The sequence below is a fragment of the Juglans microcarpa x Juglans regia genome, chromosome 4S, assembly GCF_004785595.1.
Source record: "Juglans microcarpa x Juglans regia isolate MS1-56 chromosome 4S, Jm3101_v1.0, whole genome shotgun sequence".
In the NCBI taxonomy this organism is placed as follows: Eukaryota; Viridiplantae; Streptophyta; class Magnoliopsida; order Fagales; family Juglandaceae; genus Juglans; species Juglans microcarpa x Juglans regia.
This window is the reverse complement of record NC_054601.1, coordinates 2,686,282-2,706,836: the sequence shown is the minus strand read 5'-3', so window position 1 is coordinate 2,706,836 and position 20,555 is coordinate 2,686,282. Positions and strand designations below refer to the sequence as shown.

General features: G+C 34.1%; 3 protein-coding genes across 5 annotated transcripts; 1 reads left to right on the top strand and 2 right to left on the bottom strand.

Moving 5' to 3' along the window:
• Window positions 1–1,677: 1,677 nt before the first annotated feature.
• On the bottom strand, window positions 1,678–5,876 carry LOC121262230 (histidine-containing phosphotransfer protein 4-like). Of its 2 annotated transcripts, none has more exons than XM_041164624.1 (7): window positions 5,600–5,876; window positions 3,931–4,049; window positions 3,591–3,721; window positions 3,447–3,515; window positions 2,457–2,528; window positions 2,257–2,329; window positions 1,678–2,156 (listed from the first exon to the last, which is right to left on the bottom strand). In XM_041164624.1, exons 2-7 carry the CDS (start codon window positions 3,997–3,999, stop codon window positions 2,103–2,105), a joined length of 468 nt encoding a protein of 155 aa, XP_041020558.1. In that variant the 5' UTR covers window positions 4,000–4,049; window positions 5,600–5,876; the 3' UTR covers window positions 1,678–2,102. The 2 variants fall into 2 exon arrangements, with proteins under 2 accessions (XP_041020558.1, XP_041020559.1); XM_041164625.1 differs by lacking the exon at window positions 3,931–4,049 and adding an exon at window positions 4,392–4,458 and having other exon boundaries at window positions 5,600–5,874.
• Window positions 5,877–6,877: 1,001 nt separating this feature from the next.
• On the bottom strand, window positions 6,878–14,646 carry LOC121263616 (tryptophan--tRNA ligase, chloroplastic/mitochondrial). Of its 2 annotated transcripts, XM_041166598.1 has the most exons (15): window positions 14,450–14,646; window positions 14,212–14,364; window positions 13,479–13,566; window positions 12,959–13,000; window positions 11,993–12,082; window positions 11,764–11,886; window positions 11,081–11,152; window positions 10,662–10,774; window positions 10,513–10,534; window positions 10,362–10,427; window positions 9,731–9,787; window positions 9,451–9,497; window positions 9,155–9,236; window positions 8,587–8,676; window positions 6,878–7,500 (listed from the first exon to the last, which is right to left on the bottom strand). In XM_041166598.1, exons 1-15 carry the CDS (start codon window positions 14,518–14,520, stop codon window positions 7,366–7,368), a joined length of 1,251 nt encoding a protein of 416 aa, XP_041022532.1. In that variant the 5' UTR covers window positions 14,521–14,646; the 3' UTR covers window positions 6,878–7,365. The 2 variants fall into 2 exon arrangements, with proteins under 2 accessions (XP_041022532.1, XP_041022533.1); XM_041166599.1 differs by lacking the exons at window positions 9,451–9,497; window positions 9,731–9,787 and having other exon boundaries at window positions 10,666–10,774.
• Window positions 14,647–15,509: 863 nt separating this feature from the next.
• On the top strand, window positions 15,510–20,491 carry LOC121262611 (protein cereblon-like). The gene is given in 11 exon segments (XM_041165160.1): window positions 15,510–15,711; window positions 16,001–16,083; window positions 16,182–16,259; window positions 16,965–16,982; window positions 16,985–17,076; window positions 17,161–17,226; window positions 18,066–18,167; window positions 18,296–18,875; window positions 19,413–19,618; window positions 19,728–19,891; window positions 20,150–20,491. Coding segments are annotated over 11 exon segments (1,662 nt in total). The 5' UTR covers window positions 15,510–15,574; the 3' UTR covers window positions 20,286–20,491.
• The last annotated feature ends 64 nt before the right edge of the window (window positions 20,492–20,555 follow it).

Here is a 20,555-nt window from a genome sequence, read left to right as displayed (position 1 = left end):
AATAGTCCTACGTTTGGTATGAAGATCGTGATCTTGATGTGACCATCAATATTAAGCACGTGTTGAACTTATAAATTTGGAGAGCATCGTGAGATCACGGAAAAATAAAAATGAAAGATACTTGTGGGGTTGTCAAGGTGGTTGGATTTATTTTCTATGGAAGAAAGCTAGCTGTAATCAGCTAGCTAGCAGATATACATATACATACATATATATATATAAATATATATTATATGGGTGGCTTTGATATCTGAGAGGAAACCATAACAAAATATCTCTGGTCCAATATTGTTATATTTATCTTGATTTATGAATATTAAAAAGAGAAGTGTTACATACACAAGAGAATATACATAAATAAATTTACAAACTGATGCAGTTTCATGTGATCCGTTAAATCTACTTTATAATAAAAATAACTTTACAATCTGACGTACTGCATCAAGCTATATCAGTTTGTGAGTTTATTTTTTTATAATCTTTTTGTAATTAAAGAATTTATCTATTAAAAAACATATCTTTGGTCCATTGCTGTGTACTGATCTATAGATGAGTGGGGAGAATTTGGGAAATACAAGTGACCCAGATGATCAGCTTGCTCAAGCCCATGCTCGATCTCCAGTCAAAAATTACTTTAAAAAAAGTGATGCCTGAAGTCAATCCATTTGGGACGATGATGCATGCAGTGGAAAACAAAGAAATGTACCAAGTTCGATGGTTCGCAAATAATGGAAAGTAGCTGGAAGTTTACACCTTTTCGGTTTCTTTATTTTGTTTTTTTATATTCCCTTTTGCCGGAATTTGATTTCTCTATACGACAATGTGGTTTGTTTTTGACTGATAATATTTTACTCAGTAGTCAAACGTCTAAAGTATTTGTGCGACTTCGTTTCATTTCATCATTAAAATTTTTTTAAATTTTTATATAAAAATATAATAAATAATTTAACTTTTTCAAATTTCAAAATAAAGATAATACTAAAAAATTATATTCTAATAATATTTTATTCAACTTTCAATAAAATTCCTCATCTTTGCTTTCTATCCAACTTTGATCCACTTGCTATTGAAGCAATATCTTTTGTGTTAGTTGGTGCTAAAAAAATCATTGTGGTTTTGACTAAACTGAAGAAAAGGATGAATTGTAATTTACCTCCATTGCGTTTAAATACTGGCTATTTTTTGGGGGTGTTTTAGAATAATTTATACACTTTTAAAATATATAAATTTCGCTCATTCTCATTAAAAAAATCAAAAAATCTAGAGTCTACGAAAAAAAAAACTAAGCTCTGTTTAGATAATGAGATAGGATAAGATAGTTTTATAAAAATTAAAAATTGAATAAAATATTATTAGAATATTATTTTTTAATATTATTATTGTTTTAAAATTTGAAAAAATTAAATTATTTCTTATATTTTATGTAAAAATTTAAAAAAATTATAATAATAAAATGAGATAGTTTCTCGTGACCTAATTTTTTTTTATGATACCACTTGTTTCAAAAAGGATAAAGAGAACTTGGATACCTTTAAGACTGTTTAACGTTAGTAAATTTAGTACTTTTCTAGAATTCTTCCCTTCGTTCTTATTTTCAAACTAGACAAAGAGGTAGGTCCCATTGTATAGTTTAGTCTTTTTCATCGGTTCCACATGATTCAAAAATCAAAGTTAGGTTATCTTACGTCGGAAGGAAAGAGGAAAGAAACACTGGCTCATGCAAACTTTCCTCAACTGTAATATATTTATGATTATTTTGAGCTTTTGGTGCTTTCAGTTCCAATGCCCAACATATTGGTGTTTTAATGTGTTTTAAAACATATTGCTGTCTCTCTCTCTCACACACACACGCACAGTCAAGACAATACAAGCAGACATAAACCATACAGATAGACAAGCGAACTTGTTTTATTTGTACAGGATCTAGATTTCAAGACATTATTAATAATACTGCCTCTGCGACATCCAAACACTGCAAAATTCTTTCGTTTTACTCACTAACACGGACTTCTGTTCATATATATATATATATATATATATATATATATATATGAAGTATGACTCCGGAAATGAAGGATCGACGTTCATGTGTGTCCATATAATCATCCGACTTGACCTCCTGCATTTGCAGATGGTCCAGCAGCTTGTCTTCCCAACTAAATTAATGTTATATAAACACAATAGCAAGCAAATATAAGGAAGAGCGAAGAGCTAGCCAGGATAAAGAACACACACCGGACAGGACAGGACAGATACCTGAAAGTAAGTTTCCAGCTTCCTTCTCAAACATGCATGTTCTTGTTTGACTTGTAGGAATGTCCTAATGCATCTGGATATGGGGAATGTAAAAATCTAAGAAATATAAAATCCCTTTCAAGGAACCGATGCCGCGTATATATCAATCTGAGTTGCAAGTTCAAAAGAGCAAAGCTAGGATGGTACTGTGAATAAATTACCCTTCTGCATTGGCTTTTTTGCAGTATTCCGTGAATATTGTGCATTCTTTCTTCACTCTTGTAGCTCCTATGCTGCAAAACAAATCATCCAATAGTTTGTTAGACGACCACTTTGTCTCAACAATTTGAGCTAATGAGAATAAGTAAATTTAATCATTTAATTTTATTTTAACACTCTTCTTCACTTGTGGATTAGATTCTCCCTTAATAAATAGACTCAGTACATGACATAAAGTGTGGAGCCAATGTTCAAATTCAGTATTTCCGTTCTGATACTATATTAAATCACCACTAATCTTAAAAACTTAACAAGTGAATGCATTACTTTATATGGAAGTTTGTAGATGATCTAAATAAACATATCAAATCGAGTATGAGAAGAATCATGAATCATGATTCAAGCACAATTCAACAAAATATACCGAGAAAATATGGGAGGATATCATGCAACATAATCCTCCACACCGATAGGCTAGCTGTTGTATTTTTGAGAAGTTAAGCATGTTAGCAAGTACAACCAAAACTTCTAAAAACACAGTAGCTGGTCTGTCGGTGTGGAGGATTATGTTTCATGATATCCTCTGTTTCCTCAGTATATTTTGTTGACTTGATGTTGCTTGAATCACAATCCATGATTTTGGGAGCATTGCTGTCAGAACCTTACTCCGGTCTTTATGGAGGTTGATAAATGAAGTTGTTCTTTTGTTAGAAAAAAAGGTTTGAGACGAATCATGGAGTGCCACTTCCATATCACTAAGGTCAAGTTATATATATACTAATTTCTGTTTCTTGATCCACTGATTTAAGATCTGTGTTATAAATACAAGTGGATGGATCTCTTTCGAAGTGTTCCACTTTCTTTTAAATGGGTGGTTGTCTAGAACAAATGATGGGAGCTGAAAGTATATGTTTATGTTGGGTGAGCAGGGCTGCATTTTCCCTGCTTTAAACACCAATTCCCTTTAAACTATGAACCATTTGAATCATTACCTTGAGCTACTACCCTTGAATCTGTGCATATAATTGTCCAGCTTGGTGAAATCAATAGGCCGACTAACCCTGCATATATAGATCATTAATAAATATGAAAACAATGACAAAATACAATAGAAGCAAGAACAATAATCCACGTACAGTGCCTGTTCAATGTTTTGTAGCAGTCTAGCAGAATTATTATAGAACGTTGTCACCATCTCCTCTACGAAATTAGGGTTGTCATCATCTTCCAACTCCTCCAGCTGTATAAATTGCTCATCAAGGTACCCCTGCAGCATTTCATTGTTATCTGACTGGCCATGTCACCTTTTTTTTTTTTTTTTTTCAATTTCTAATTACTATTGCACACATAGGTGAAAAAAACATCCCATAAAGTTCTTACACGAATTTAAGAGTCCAAAGTGAGAGAGATGTAAATGTTCATTTTATGCAGTAACTTGGTGAAGAATTCGTGCAAATTCGCTGAAAAGCACTCAACCTTATTGAAATAGTAAATATTCAGTGCTTGGAGAAAGAGAGCAGTACGTGGTAGGGCTACCACTAGCATGGTCAAGTTAAGCTCCACTAATTTGCCTCTTCTACCTTAAGCTTAGCCCACTGCATAAAGTTTGATTAATTTAGGCTATGGTCCAATTCCTAATATAGGAGTAATTTATTGGACTCAGAGTCAAAGCAATCACATTAGAAAATCATTCTAGGGCTTTTAGAAACCATTTTCTGTTTACAGAAAGCAATAAGGCGACAAAGCAAAGGGGGGGAAATAGGAATTGGAAAAAAAAAAAAAAAAAAAAAAAAAAAAAAAAAAAAAAAAAAACCCCATTCCTGCGAATCCTTAAAAAGCTCACTGCTTTTGGGAAAACAGAGAGTCCGTTGTCTGGTTGAGCAATGAACACTTATGTATGTATATAATCTAGTGCATGCAGGAAGTGTGAGCAGAACCTGATCAAGGAGGGACCTCTTCATGTCAAGCTGGCGTTGCATGTGATTATTTACCATTTCCCCTCCCCTATGTTAAGAAGTGGCAGAACTTGATGGAACAGGGTATGACAAAACACAGCAAATCTCTTGGTGTAAAGTGGTGCGCAGGCTTTGATGGTTTCACATGTGATACGGAAACATGGCAGATTGACCAAGGTATTTATCGAGCACAGTCGGGCGAGAGCGATAAAATCATAAAAAGAGAGGTGTGTGTGCGTGTGTTCAAGAGGGTAGGTACGTGTCAAGGATATGATGCTTTCATATCCATATTTAGTTGCCAGAGTATATGCATTCATGAGATCCCAAAACCCTTCAACTAGGAAGAAAATATTTTCTTACGTTTAATAATCTTCACTGTGATGGTACTTCGCTGTTCATTCGTTTCATTTGGGTTAGTTGCCCAGTAAATACGAGTAATGAACCAACGGTTTACTCAATGAGGAAGGAGATCAAGCTTTACACATCTTTCTCCTTCCATTGTATTACCAAAAGTTGAATTTTGTTTTGAGATACTTTTACTTAGAAACTGGTGCAGATGACATATCCGACGTGATAAAAAATTATACTTAGAAAAAACTTAAAATTATTTTAATGATATATACAAATCCCAAATACACAAATCTTATAAAAAAGTAGATTTCATTATGCAAAAATGTGAAAAACTCACAAACTGATTACATAAAAGTAAACTCACAAACTGATGTAGTTTGATGTGGTACGTCAGATTGTTTAGTTACTTTTATTGAAAAATAGATCTAACGAATCTCATGAAACCACATCAATTTATAGGTTTATTTTTATGTAATCTTTTTGTGTATATAGCAGTTCTATTCTCTTAATAGGGCCCATATTTTTACAAAAAACTTGTACAAGATATATAGATTTGAACTTGTAGCTAACATTACTCATTTTTAATATGACATCACTGTAGTACTACGAAGAATGTGTCCTCCATGTCTGCTTGCAAATAATTTTTTTTTTTTTTTGTTTTTTTAGTTTACTTTCCGAAAGTACTATTGGATCTAGATAATATGATGCAGTGATCGATTTCTTTTGAACTGGGAAATAAGATTACATGGGAAACTGAGAAGCCACAGAAGTCAGTCTTGAAGTAACCAGAAGCAGAAAGAAAAATATTTCAAATAATGATTGAAAGGAGAATATACAACCTTTAAATGAGCCAGACAGTGGTCCTTGGAATGCCTTCTTCTATCCGTTTCTCTATAATTCTTACCAAAAGATGGAAAAGAGAGTTTAAAAGGATTCCTCTCTTACTCCTATCCTATGCCACCCATCAAATAGAGGAAGAGAGCATGGAAGATCTTCTCCCAATCCCACTCTTAACGGAATGTCCAGATGTATGGTCATATTCCTCCTTTGCAAAAGACAAAAAGGGCTTTTGTGATGATAAGAATTCCGGCCAGGTGGGCGTGATAAAATCATAAAACCTACGGGTGCAGTGCTAAATTACTAATTTCTGTTATCGAAATGATTTGGATTAAAATGTTTTATTAAATTTTAGAAAAAAAGAGAGTAAATAAGAATATTATAAAGTTAAAAAAATTATTTGAATATTATTTTTATTTTGAAATTTGTAAAAGTTGAATTGATTCTTGTGTTTAGATAATAATTAGGTAATAATTAAATGAAAAAATTGAAGATTTGAAATTAAAAAGTATTTTATATTTGAGTAATGTTTGACAATGAAATTATAAAAAATTTTGAGAATTCTATATCTCATTTCTTTGTCCAAAAGAGTGGGCTTCGTTTGGATTCGGAAAATGTTTCATCTTATCTCATCATTACAATTTTTTTAAATTTCCACAAAATATATAATAAGGAATTCAAAATTTTCAAATCTCAAAATAAAAATAATATTAAAAAATAATAATCTAATAATATTTATTTCAACTTTCATCTAAAACCATCTCATCTCATCTTAGAATCCAAAACAACCCCTAATCTCACCTTTCCTAGCATATGATGGTAAGAAGTTATACAATTCCTTTATAGATTATTCAATCAAGTCATCTACAGATGTTTGCATTAAAAAGACTTCAAGATTTATATGCAGCTGAAATTTGTAGAGTTTTGCACATGAAGTATGCTGTCATGTTTGAAAATAAGGAAATGAGATGAAGTCATGAGTTCACTGCATAAACTCATAATCATCCCGACAACAAAAAGTTCCAGATATCATGTTGTCCCAAATGAGGTGAAGTCATGAGTTTTACAAGTAAAGTCGTTCTAAATATCATGTCGATAAGGACTCCACAAAATACAGGGGAATAAGGACTAATCTCTTTAAACTCTTGAAACAGTCCATGTGAATTTCTGTTGATGAGTTTAAATGAAGAATCACAAGGAAAGTAGAAGAACTATCACAAAGACTAAGGCCAGAAGAGAAAATATGACAGATGGACTATAAGGTTTGATAAAGCTACGGCTTCATACTACATTTTTTTTTATTATATAAATAAAAACTTTATTAACAGCAATCTTGGCAAAGCCCAACTATGGCTTCCATATTACATGAATTCGTGAAGACTGAAGAGATAAAAATGATTTATCTGAGCCCTAATTCGGCTGAATGAATGCATTACAAATGGAAAAGCAAAACCAGATCCTATAATATCATATTCCATTACATGAAAAATACTGCTTGATAATTTGAAATATAAAATAAAATAAATCCTAAAACTACCAGATTCTTTGGAGCACCAGGAATGTATATGCACCAATAAGAGCAGAGAAGTGGAGATAACTACATCAAAAATCTGGGGGCCTTCGCAGAACTTTTCATTCACTCTTCAAAGAACATGCTTAGAGATGTACTTCAAAAACTTTTTGCAATGACTGATTATCCAAAAGTTACACTTAGGTTGCTGTCTTACTCATCATCCGGCATAAATTCTTTCAGTAGCATCAATTCTGCTCATCTTCTCGAGAATCCCATTGCCTGGTAGACATTATTGAGAGTAGCATCTGCAATATCTGCAGCTTTTGTAGCACCTTCTGCCAAAATTCTATCCAAATAAGCTGATTCAGACATTATTTCCTTGTAGCGAACCTGCAAAAAAATCATCGAAGTTCTAGATAAGCTGAATCATAAATGCTAATAATCACTAATAATATTGGAAAAGACTGGTAAACCATTAGACAAAAAAAGAAAAAGAATTGCCTGAGAGTTATAAGCAGAAACAGGGATATTACAAAATTAGCAAAAAGTATAGTCATGCCTTTGGTAGATAAATATAAGAGATTCATGAGCAGACAAATAGATCAAGACACAATGTGTATGGATCCCCAGGATCACCGCAAAATGCCAATGTTCAGCCACAACATGCAGATCGCAAGCACACCCTCCACAACAAACACACTGCACACGCATAAAAATAAGATGCATGCAACGGGGTGGACTTTCAACTTCCAACTTGCAACAATATGAATTCACCAAATTTCTGTAAATGGTGTTGGGAAAACTTTATGCGTATTATATGCAACTTAAATTATTTCTGGTAAAGAAAATTAGTTTGTGTTAAGTGTTGACTCCATGAAAACCAAAACACAGAGAGCCCATTTTTTGTGCTCATCATGGACTCGGTGGATACCAGAATGTGCAGTATGTGTCTGACATCACCAATAAGAATAATTTGACCATTTCGGCAATAGTTCCCACTATCATATTAATATGACTTGCAAAAAAATCAATTAAAATGGTCAACCAAAAACAAGCATGATTATGATTTTATACTGCAACGGTCATATTAGATTGCTAAGTTAATGGCTATGCTTGTGATAAGTCATAAGCAGCTTATTTATTAATGAGAACACAAAAAGAAAAAAATTCCAAGGCCTATTTCATTTTTATGATTTTGGCAGCATTATAAACAAAATATTAACAAAAATATCAGAGTTTTTTGTCAACAAAATGTCACTATGAACTGTCAACACCAAGAGCTTTGAATGGATATGATTGAAGTGTGGCTAATGTTGGCCCACTAGCAGCTCAACCTCAACAGCATATCTATTACCTCTTCAATATTAAAGGATTAGAATAACTGTGACAACTGATAGAAAGAAACATTTTGGTAAAGTAAAAAGCATATAATGCAGCATAACATATTGAAAAAGGTATCATGATAGAAGTAGAAACCTGGATAGGGTGCAGATGATCAATCAAGGAATCCGTTAAAAGGACCTTAAATGTACCCCAGTTCATATTCTGGCATTCCTGTGCAACTTCCTGCAACAAAATATTGTTTAGCATAAAAACTTTTGGTATGCAATATTATACTTATCTTACTAAGAAATAACAAAAAAAGCATACAATTGATACATGATTGTCAGATTTTCAAAAGGTAGTACACCCACAGGGCTTGAAAGGGGGATGTTCCATTTGAATAGAGCTATAGCTGAATAGCTTTTATAAATAAATAAATAAACAATTAGAAAATCATTATCAAAGATTACAATTGATAGATGCTCCAACTTAATTAACACATATCAAGTTTTCAGCATATGCGAACAAATGTTTATATTAAAAACTAATAGTAGTAATGACTCAGCAAATTCACGAAACCTCTGAATTTCAATTATTTAATTTTCTGAAATAAATAAAAATTAAACAACAGTCACATCTAAACAAATAGTTAACAGAAAATAAGGTTGTCGAACCAGTGGGAATTACAACAAAAAAGAAATCATAGGTGAAAATTCAAGACCTCTTTTGTCTTCCCTGACATGAGCTGATATATAGAGAGAAGATTGTTGCATTCAGGTCTTTCAGGATTATCAAATTCCAATCTGCACAAATCACCAGAAAACACACAGAACATGGAAGAGCTTACCAGAACTTACATTAGAAAAAACTGTTAGGGAAAATTAAGGTTAGAAAAGAAAATGACTTCAATGTACAGGTGAAACTCTACAGAACATTAAAAATAAAAAATAAATAAATTATAGGTAGAAAAAAAGTAGACAATTAATGAGATTGAAAATGCAAAGATTAAGTACTAACCCAGTAAATGCGTCTGTTTTGCAACGTTTTATCTTGTTTGCTATTTCCTTCAAAAAAAAAAAAAAAAAAAGCCAACTCAGAACAAAGGAGGGGAAAAATGATACTGCTTGATATTGCATATATACATCAACAATCTTATCATTACCATTTGATGGCATCAGTGATATTTTGCCTCATTTTAATATGAAATCTATTAAAAGGAAATAAATTCAATTATACATACACATTGGAAGCATGCCGACTAAAACTTACGAGGCAAAAAGTACGCATGCATACTTACATCTTTTGAATCAAGAAGATTGATTCGAGATTGATCAGATGGTGCAGACTTGGACATCTATAAGATTGAACCCAAAAAGATGTTAATTGGTATCTAAAAACACTTTTCTTGAGAATTGCAACAAGAAATTCAAGAATCTTAATACAACCCATTGATCAGGAAGGTCTACCAAAATTCATTATAGTTATCAAGGTGATTGGAGTGAATATCTTCAGTTATAGAACCTTTTATTACAAAGAAAACACTTTGGCCCTTTTTGTAGAACAACACCCTTCAGATAAGAAATTTGAATTTGCTTTCAATTCAAGAAATTTAGCAAAGGTAAAATGCTCATGAAATTAAACTTGTACTTCATGAGCATTTAGCAAAAGTAAAATGCTCATGAATACCAACTAGTTTCTTTCTTGGCCTATGTATTCTCCAGTTAAACTAAGTCAAAATTGCAAAAGAATCCCCGATGAACACATTCAAGCAATTCAATGCTGAATTAGTTTCCACTGTATTCATGTCCTGGTCTGATGCCAAAATAAATAGAAATATTGAACTTATAATTTTTTTAAAGGCACACAATAGTCTGATGTATAAAACTATAGAGGGAAACAAACTGCAAGGGAGAAAGAACAATGGAAACCTTGGAAAGACCATCAGTGAGGGACATAACTCGGGCTCCAGCTGGTGGTATAAGGGCCTCGGGAACCTACATCATGATACACATTTAGAAAAGGGGGATGCTCCATTGCAAGAGACTTCATGAGCTAATTAGATGGTTTCAACAAATCCACCTTAAAGATAGCACCACCTCGCCTGCAACCAGAACATAAAAAATTCTGAAGGGTCATGCAGAAATAAATAGGAGGCTTAGAAATTTAGAAAATTTTCAATCTATTTACAAGCAACTTCGCTTGCAAGTTGAAATATAAATTCTTCTTACCCACCCAATTTCTTCCATTTCCTTCCTCCATATAAGTAATTAACACGCTTAGCCAGCTCACGAGTCAATTCCAGATGCTGCTTCTGATCCTCACCAACAGGTACAAAGTCAGACTGCAGAGGCAAGCTGAGCATATGAGAATCATATGTTATCAGGGTAAGGAAGCTGATATTAATGTGCAAAGCTGATTAAGCACAAATCAAATTGTTGAGCTTGTTGTAATTAAGTTCGAGATGTTACTGCCAAAAGAAACTCTAGTACACCAACTAAAAGAGGATAATTAATTAGCTTCCTCGTAAGTACGTAAAATACAAAAATACTAGTAACCAGATTGAATCTGAAAAATCAGATAAAAACTTTTCAAGAGATATATATTTTGTGTGTCACATTACATAATGCTGCAGATATTGAAAGACCACCTGATATAAGAGAATATCAGAAGCCATCAGCACAGGATAAGTCAAAAGAGCAACAGCAACATTTTCATCCCCCTAGAAAAACCAAAATGAAAGAAACATAATCTTCTGAGTCAGTAAAAATACTATACAGTCAACAGTAGAATACAAAAAAGACTAAACTAAGAGATAAATTGGGGTCTACCATAAAAACTTAAATTTTAATAATAACCAGAACGTTATAACTTATTAGAATAAGAGTATATTATGGGTTAAAACTGAAAAATACTTCTAAATTGTCAAAAGTTGCCAGAGATATAGTATTATTATGGAACTGTAGATATCCTATGGCAATTTTTTACATCCAAAAATACAAGTTTTTACCTCTCCCTTCATTAATAAAAGCAATAAATAGGATTTTTTTTTATTATTATTGTGGTCTCCAAAGCTGAGTGACAAATCCAAAACTTGATGTTAGGATTCTTTTTCTTTGTTAAATTTTAATGATTGACTGGAGAAAATGATCAATATTCATCTCACAGTATTAAACTAATTTTCAAGTGGGACCAATCTGACCCCTTGGGACATTAACCAGATTCGAATTCAAAAAATTTGACTTAACAGATGAAAATTACAGGTTTTAATACATATTTATCAGAATAAATAGCATAAATGAAGATGGAGCTGTCATACAGCTAAAAACGTACCGCCTTGCGAGATTTCTCTTTAAATTGAATCATTTTGTTGAGCCAGCCAATTGGTGTTGTAGAACTCAATAACCACATTAGTTCCACATGGGCACGAACATGAGATTGCACAAAAACAGAAGCCTGTAACCACAAGGCAGATTCATTCCTTCACAGGGAGAGATAAATATTTTATATTGAACAGAAAACTTAAAACATGACTATTAAGGATAAATAGCTGCCTCAAAACCTTTGAAGTGTCCACACCACATGCCAAATAAATGGCTGCAGTATCCTTTGTTGCCTTTGATAGTTGTTGTGTTTCATATGGTAATGTGATCTGTAATTAGATATGGAGCTGTTAATTGCTTACTGTAGTATAAAACACAGCCAAAAAATATAGTTTCCACAGTCCATTGATATCTGTCAAAGAGAATAATATTAACATAACAAAAACGGCTTAGAATTCACTTCCCTTAACCACACCCAGATACCTTTTTTTATAGGTATTCTCACCCAAAATAAAAGAGGGCATCGGTACTGTACTTAACAACACCCAGATACTTAAGATGCTTCAGAAGCACCTATCAAACAGAATAATTTATCTCTATGATTTCTTAGGAGGGACACTCAAATACAAAATCAATATAAAGCCCCTTAGAAGCATAAGCAGATAATAGCATTATACTGGGGTTTATTTGTCGAACACCTTCACAGTAAAAATGGCACCTAGACAGCTAAGTTTAAAGGAGGAAAGATTACCCCATTACCTTGCAGACTCTTACACATCAAACACTGACACTTATACAAACATGAGAGGACAGCTCTTTATTTCAATTATTACCAGTCTCCCTCTCCACACAAGTAGCTATTTTCCACTCATCAATAACCACGACTCATTCATCCTCACTACCTAGTAAAAGAAAATGGATGCACCTTTCTAAGTGTTAAAAATGCATACTCTACTATAATGGTACATATTAGTTTGAAAAAATTCCGGAACAAGAGACCCAGAGAACGAGCAAGCAAAAAAATATAAAAGATATTTCAATGGAGCTCAAGAAGGTTAGAGGGTATTAGATATCTCCAATCTTGTACACTAACAATGAAAAGTTAATATTTGCTCCTCCAGCGGCTTTGCATCCAAAAAAACTGGAGAGATAACATCACTAAGTACTTCATAACTTAAAAGCTGCGACTCAAGTATGAAACATACCGCATGGAGGTCCACAATAAAGAAGAGAGTATCATACGCGTTCTGCAAGATTTAAACCACAGAATTTAAAAATCAAACATGTACAATACAACAGGTTAATAAAATAATTTTTTTTCATTTGAAGTGTGTACAGGCAATTTGGATTTCAAACTGGCAACCATCCCATTGAAAAAAATTAGCAATAGAGTTTCTCTTAACTATTATCATTCACCTGACCAAAGTAGGCATATGTGAGCACAAAGAGATACCTCATTAACCATGGGTTTAATTTGGAGCACACATTTTGTTCTTTTTAATGAAATTTTTATTACTTCTCAAAAAAATGGCAAGCTGAACAAATATATGGAATATATGAATCGGATGCTTAAACAAAAAAATTCCATCCTGCCATTCATTGCGGCATGAAACAGCCACATTCTGATATGATGCTACGGTATTATCTGATAAGCAACAAATATAGTGTTCAAGCTTTTGCAAAATGGTCTCCATTGAGAGAACATCAGAGAAAGTAAAAAACAACCTGAAGTGAAATCCAATTCTTTATGGCGCCAAGATAATTTCCAAGGTGAATAGATCCAGTTGGTTGAACTCCAGACACGATCCTTTTCCTGTAAAACAAAAGTTCAACTAAATCTAACACACATCCAGGAGAGTTTAATATAACAGAAAGTACACTGCCTGCACACCAGTGTAGGACGAGTTTAGAAAGTAATCGGTAATATCTTGAGATTAAATTTAAGTGGATAGAAAAAGTCTCAAAATCCTAATTTTATTGACCCATCAACATGCTTTAACTTAATGTACATTAACCAAACCCCGGTAACATGCTTACAAAAATTATGTAATCTTATGCTTCACTGTCATTAACAATTACCGGTTTCCAGGAGAAGAGTTCACGCAAATCCCAAAATCCAATCACTTTATTCGAATGCCTACAAGTTTTCAACTTCCTGCAAAGCAGCCTCGAATTTTTCAATTGTGATTCACTTATTGGATTCCATTCCGTTACTTCTTTTCGTTATATGACTCATTGTTTTGTACGCTAATCTCAAGAGCTCTATAAACCCAAACAGAGCTTATTTATAACTAGTTTCAGCCAAGCAAACCCTATTTAATAAAATCTTCGATCAATTATAAAAATTTAAAAAAAAAAAAAAAAAAAGACTTTCTGTAAAGTAAACCCATATTATTCCTCATGCTAATACATCGAACCGGAATTTCAACAAATGATAATCGATAGAAGACGGAATTACTTCACAGAGCTTGGAGGAGTCTGCGGCACAAGGGGTTCGGTGACGGAGACACTGCAAAAGCACTGGAAACCGGTTCCACGAAGGCCACTGGGACGCCGAGAACTACGAAAAAAATCGGTTTTCTTCATGTAATTCATTGGGGATCCACAGCATCTGTTCACAGAAAACGAAAACTCTGACGAAAAGGGCAGACATTACTACTACATTGGGAAGAGAGAGAGAGAGAGAGAGAGAGTACAGTGACGGAGTAAAGCGTGGATACGAGGAGTGTGAGATGGTGAGAAAGTGGGACAGAATCGAGCGACCCATCTTCTTCCTCTTCGTCTTCGCTTGTACTTCGCTTGTACTTCGTCCTTGTTTTTCTTAAGCCTTTATAACGCTCGTGTCGAGGGGTTGGTTTATCCGACTGCGCGAAGCATGTTCAGTTCAACGCAAGAGAGAAAGGACTAATCTGATCTGTATCGGAATCTTCGGCCCACACAAAAACATCCATCTTTGCCTTTTGTGTTCTGTTCCTAAATTGTTACCTCGGATATACAAAATTTACATTACATATAAATTTTAATTTTTTAATTTTTTTCTCTTATAAAATATAAAATATATAAATAATAAGTAGAAGAATTTAATTAATTTAAGAAAAATAAATTAATTTAAAAATAAAAATAAATAAATATAAATATAATGTATGATATGTAGGAATAATGAGTAGTAAAATTCTTATAGATGGATTTTTTTTTCTTTTATGTAATGTTCCATAATTTATTACAAAAAATTAAAAAAACAAACAAATAGAGAAAATTTCAAATTTTAATATTTCTCTTATTGTAATTTCGGACTCTCTTTTACTTCAAATATACATTTTTATAATAAATTACGTGGTGACACATCAAGATAAACATCTAACTAAATGATAAGTTTCATATGGCCATTTAAAATACTAGATTTTTCTATTTTTTCAAAAAATTTCAAAATTTCATATTTCTCTTATTGTAATTTCGGACTCTCTTTTACTTCAAATATATATTTTTATAATAATTACATGGTGACTCGTCAAGATAAATATCTAAATGATAAGTTTCATATGGCCACTTAAAATGTTGAGAAATTTTTTTATTTTTTTCTTGAAAATAATAATATCGTATAATCGTTTTGAAAAAGGGTAGAGTCTATTATTAAAAAATTAATTTTTTTACATAAATTCTATATTTTATTTATTTTTTTTCAAACGATTAGATGAGAGTTGCACAATTTAAAATTATAAATATTTTTCTCCTAAATTTCACTCTGTCATTTGCTTAAGCCCAAAGCCCAAAATCTATAACACCGAGTGAGAGAGAGCACAGCTGAGAGAGAATCAGAAGAAATGGACGACAATCGCATATTGGAGATGGAGAGGCACAGGAGGGAGCAGATTCGAGAGCTCGATCCCGATCTCGAGGAATTGCAGGTCGAAGAGTTATATGACCACCGCCAGCCATCCAATGATGAACTTGCCGCCACGTAATTTCGCTATTCTCTTCGTCGTTTGATTTCAAAAGCCTTTTTGTCTCCTATGGAAGCTGAATTAATGGATATGAAAAATTTGAGATTAACAGATATGGAAAATATGAGTTCAAGCTAAAATTTGCATGTTAGCTTGAACTTAATTAGCAATAGGGGATGGGTGTGCTTAATTTTTTTTTTTTTTAATTTTTTCCCTTCATAATGCTTTGGAATTGATTTCACTAATGTCGTTTTGATTATTTTCATTGGTTGCTGACTTCCTACGTTTATTTCGTATAAATTGAAGTGATCGTGGTTATGGTGGTGCTACTTCGTCTGGCGAATTCACATTTAACACCAGTTTGGCTTCATCACATACGTATCTTGGCGGTAGGCATAGCCGCATATGATCTTCGGTTTTATGCATATACATAAATTGATGTTCATCCAAAACATATAGGGTTTATGATATCACTTGCATGCAACAGAGGTTGAAGACACTCACCATCGGAAGGCTTTCTTGGAAGGCGGCGCCATCTTGAACCTCCCACTGTTTTATCTTGAAGGTCCTTATTTATCAATTTATGTAAAATATCAATGTATTGACTTTCAGTTCCAGTACCTACCTGGTTGGCTATCGAAGCCCGTCTAGATTACAAGCTCAGTCACAGTAGTGCAAAGTTATCCACGATTTTTAACGAAAAATGGGTTCGGTTATTGAATAATCTAAAAATTTCTGGAATTTAAGAAGTGAGGACTCTGTACTTCGAGTTGTACCGAGCACTGAAGACAAATAATATCAAGGTTTTTGCCACGTGTTTAAATAGCTGGCATTTATCTTATTAATATTCTTTATCAAACTTTTCTGGAGAAGATCTCATGCCTATGCCTGCAACTGTGCGGGTGAGTATGTTCTTTTTCCCCATTCATTCATGTGCCATCATACTCTAATGGCTTTTGCACTATCACGCATAAAGTCAGTTGTGATGGCCTCTACTTCAAAGAAAGAATTTAGTTTACTGTTAATCCTGCTATTTTTGAGATCTCATGCTGGTAGAGTGCACCACCTTTTTACCTGGTGTCTTTTATTTATTTTTATAAGTAATCGATAATATTATTAATAGAGATAGGCAAAGCCCAAGTATACAAGATGATATACAAGAGATAAGACCTCTCTGGTGTCTTTTATTACTCTGGGATGCTTTCACTCCTCTTCTTTTTTGTCCCCTTATAGCTTTTTCTAAAATGGAGATCCGTGTGATATTTTTCAGGAGTTGTTCTGTTCCCAGGGCCACCCTTCCTTTAAGAGTTATTCAGTCAAATTTTATAGCCACTGTCGAGAGAGCACTGACCCAGGTTGATGCTCCTTATACAATTGGAGTGGTAGGTGACCTCCTCCTGACTGCTTTTCACTTGCTCTCTTTATCTGGTTGGTATTTCTTCATTGCTTTTGTTGAACTCTTTCAGGTCCGTGTGCACAGGGATCCTAACAACGGAAGAATAAGGTTTGCAACCATTGGGACGACAGCAGAGGTATATTTAAAAAATCCTACAGCTTTTTCCCTCACCCCCCCAATTCATAGGTATATTTAAGAACTTTAGAGAATTACTTTATTATTACTTTTTTCCGTTATCATATTTAAGATCCAAACAAAGCTGTACTCTGCAGTGAAAGTTAGAAAGAAACGCATAGACAGAGAAATTTATCGAATTCATTCTGGGTTTGTTTCTCATGGTTTTTTTGGGCTCTGTAATATCTTGAACTCTACTTATGAAAAAACAATATACAACTTGACAGAATTCTCTTGCATTTATCATTTCACACATTGCTTGTGTGCTTGTTTATGTGCATGGACAACCAATTGATACAATGATAACTTTTCATTGTGATCTGATGCATAATGCTACTTTTCCATTGATATGATCGGAACCTTTTCCTTGTAAATGGAGGTTGGAAGTACTTGGTTGTATGATGTGAACATTCATGTAGATTAATTTGGGCTATTATATTCCCACGTAAAATTATGTGCTCTGGATAATGAATGTTTTCACAGCCTAGACCAAGACATACTGAGAACCTTTCTATGCATACCCATGTTTCTTATGGCTGACATTTTATTTTTTTAAGTGGAGTCTAACAGTTGTTGTAAAATTGATTTGGGCTCACGTTTATCAGAAATGAAAGTGAATCAATCTCTATCATGATACTGTTTTCATGCCCAATAAACCTGCTGGCAAAGTGTCTCTTTTAATGGGAGCTAGAGATATTTTATGCATTTGGGAGTCTTCTTCAAGAGTGCTAGATTTTGGGCTCTAATGCTTGTTATGTTACCTAGGGAAACAGCTTAATTCACTTGTTAAAACTTTTATAGATTCGGCAATACCGGCGGTTAGAGGATGGTTCACTGAATGTGGTTACTCGTGGCCAGCAGAGATTTCGTCTACGGAGACCTTGGATTGATGTGGAAGGAGCGGTTAGTATGATATCTATGTTTATTTACCCAAAAAAAGATTATCATGCTTGAATGATATTGTTTTTTTCCCCTTTCTGGTTACCTCTATCGATAAAAGCTTATATGGGTTATATCTTTCATCTTTTTAGCCGTGTGGAGAGGTCCAAATTATCCCGGAAGATCAACCATTAAGAACTCCACTTGATGCATGTGGGAAATTGCCACCATTTTGTAGTCTTCGAAGCCCTATTGTCTCACTAAAGCGGCCTTCAAAACTCTCTCATGATAAATTGCATCCATATAGGGATGAGGACAATGTTTCAGATTCAAATTCTGAAGAATGCTTTGAGAGTGCACTCTCCCTTGTGGAAAGGAGAAGCCACCATTCCGTGGTTGATTCTTCTGATAGGAGTGATAGAATGGATGAATCAACAAGCAGTGATGATGACAAGTTCTTGTGTGAGTCAGACCTACAATTTAGAAGATCTTTCCTGAATGACTCTGAATCCACAGGATCATTGCATGAAGACCACAAGAAGCAAATCGAAAATGTCAAATTGGGATTGGGGACCAGTTCCACTCCCGGAAAGCTATCTTGCAAGGGAGAAGAGCCAGACACTTGTTGGGAAAAAATGGATTTCAACAAGTTCCGCAGGGTTCCAAGAGCGTTCTGGCCCTATTGGGTGTACCGTATGTATGACTCCTATTGCCTTGCCGAAAGGGCTGCAGGTGACTTTTGTTCATCCCCATACACTCTTCCTTCCTTTCACCAACGTTGAGTTTTTGGACTTCAATCATAACTGAATATTGTACCTCAAGAGTCTAAGTTCTGAAGACTCTCTTGTTTATTTACCTAAAAAAAATCTGTCATGTATCCAATCCAATGTTATAAAACACTAAAGACATTAAATGTCAGCTGTAATTTAAGCCTAAGGCTTTAATAATGTTTGCTTTGATCCTTACTTATAAAAAAGTTTGTCCATAGAAAATAGATAAATCTGCAAAATTGTCTTGAATTTTGTAGAATCAATCTTCTTAATCTTATATGATTTGTAATTCCTCCTCCTCGAAGGAAATAAAAAAAAAAAAATGGAAAAAGCCTCATTTACTCCAGGGTATCTTAGCTTTGATTGATTGATTCAGGTGGAAAATTGCAGCATCTAGTGAAGTTTCAGATCTTATGAAACAAAGGGAATTTTTGCTCTAGATTTTGTTTTCTTTAAATCTCAGTTGATGATACTCATGTTTCTGCTCTGGATTTTGCAGATATGTGGAAAAAGATAGTCGGGGCACCCAGCATGGATGGCCTTATTCGGACACCTGACCATTTGTCATTTTATATTGCCAGTAAAATCCCTGTTTCTGAGTCGACAAGGCAGGAGCTCCTGGAGATTGATGGGACTTCATATAGATTGCGTCGGGAAATTGAGTTGCTTGAGAGTGTCAATCTTATTCGATGTAAAACCTGTCAGGTTATATATCTTCATTTTATCCTGTGTGCGCGCGCGCTTTTTGGCTAACTGGTATTCAGCAACTCATGTTTGCCTATTGGTTCCGTTCTTTCCTTTTTCTTTGATGCAGACGGCAATTGCGAGGCGGAGTGATATTCTGGTCATGTCCAGTGAAGGTCCTCTTGGTGCTTACGTGAACCCAGAGGGTTATGTACATGAGATAATGACTCTTTACAAAGCAAATGGCTTGGCACCAAGAGGGCGACCACAGATAGAATACAGCTGGTTTCCTGGGTATGTATTTATCCATTTTTCTCATGTCCTTGTGCCTAGTTCCAGGCACGCTTTTCATTGGCCTTAACAATCAGTGAGTTCACACTTTACTTGTGTTAGGTAAAATAGCATGTTAACCCATTCCCTTAATGTTATAATTTTATGCCCGCTATTGTCTGCTAATATAGATGTAGAAGTAACTTGTGGTACGATTATGATGCAACTCTTGGGCGATCCTTGTCATGGGAGACGCAGTTGACAATTTGCCATATTTTGCAGGTATGCATGGACGATCACCAACTGTGCCACTTGTCAAATTCAAATGGGGTGGTTATTCACGGCCACAATCAAGAAGTTGAAGCCCAGATCATTCTGGGGGATTAGGAGTTCTCAAGTCGCAGATGACATGCAGTGACCGCGCAAAGTTATCAGGTGCTTCCCTGAACGTTCCAGTAACTATGTAATAATATTAATGTGTTAGGGCTTCGTGTCAATCTCTCAGATGTGTTATGTGTTGGGGTTCATTTGCTGTGCCTTCTGCTATGCATGACTAGACTTTCAGCTGGTAACATAGTTACATATATATGGGGTACATAATAACTTGATAAAAGGTTTGTGATATGTTGGTCTTTGATGGGAAGCATGTTTGAAGCTAAATCTTATTTCCAATATCACCTTAACCATC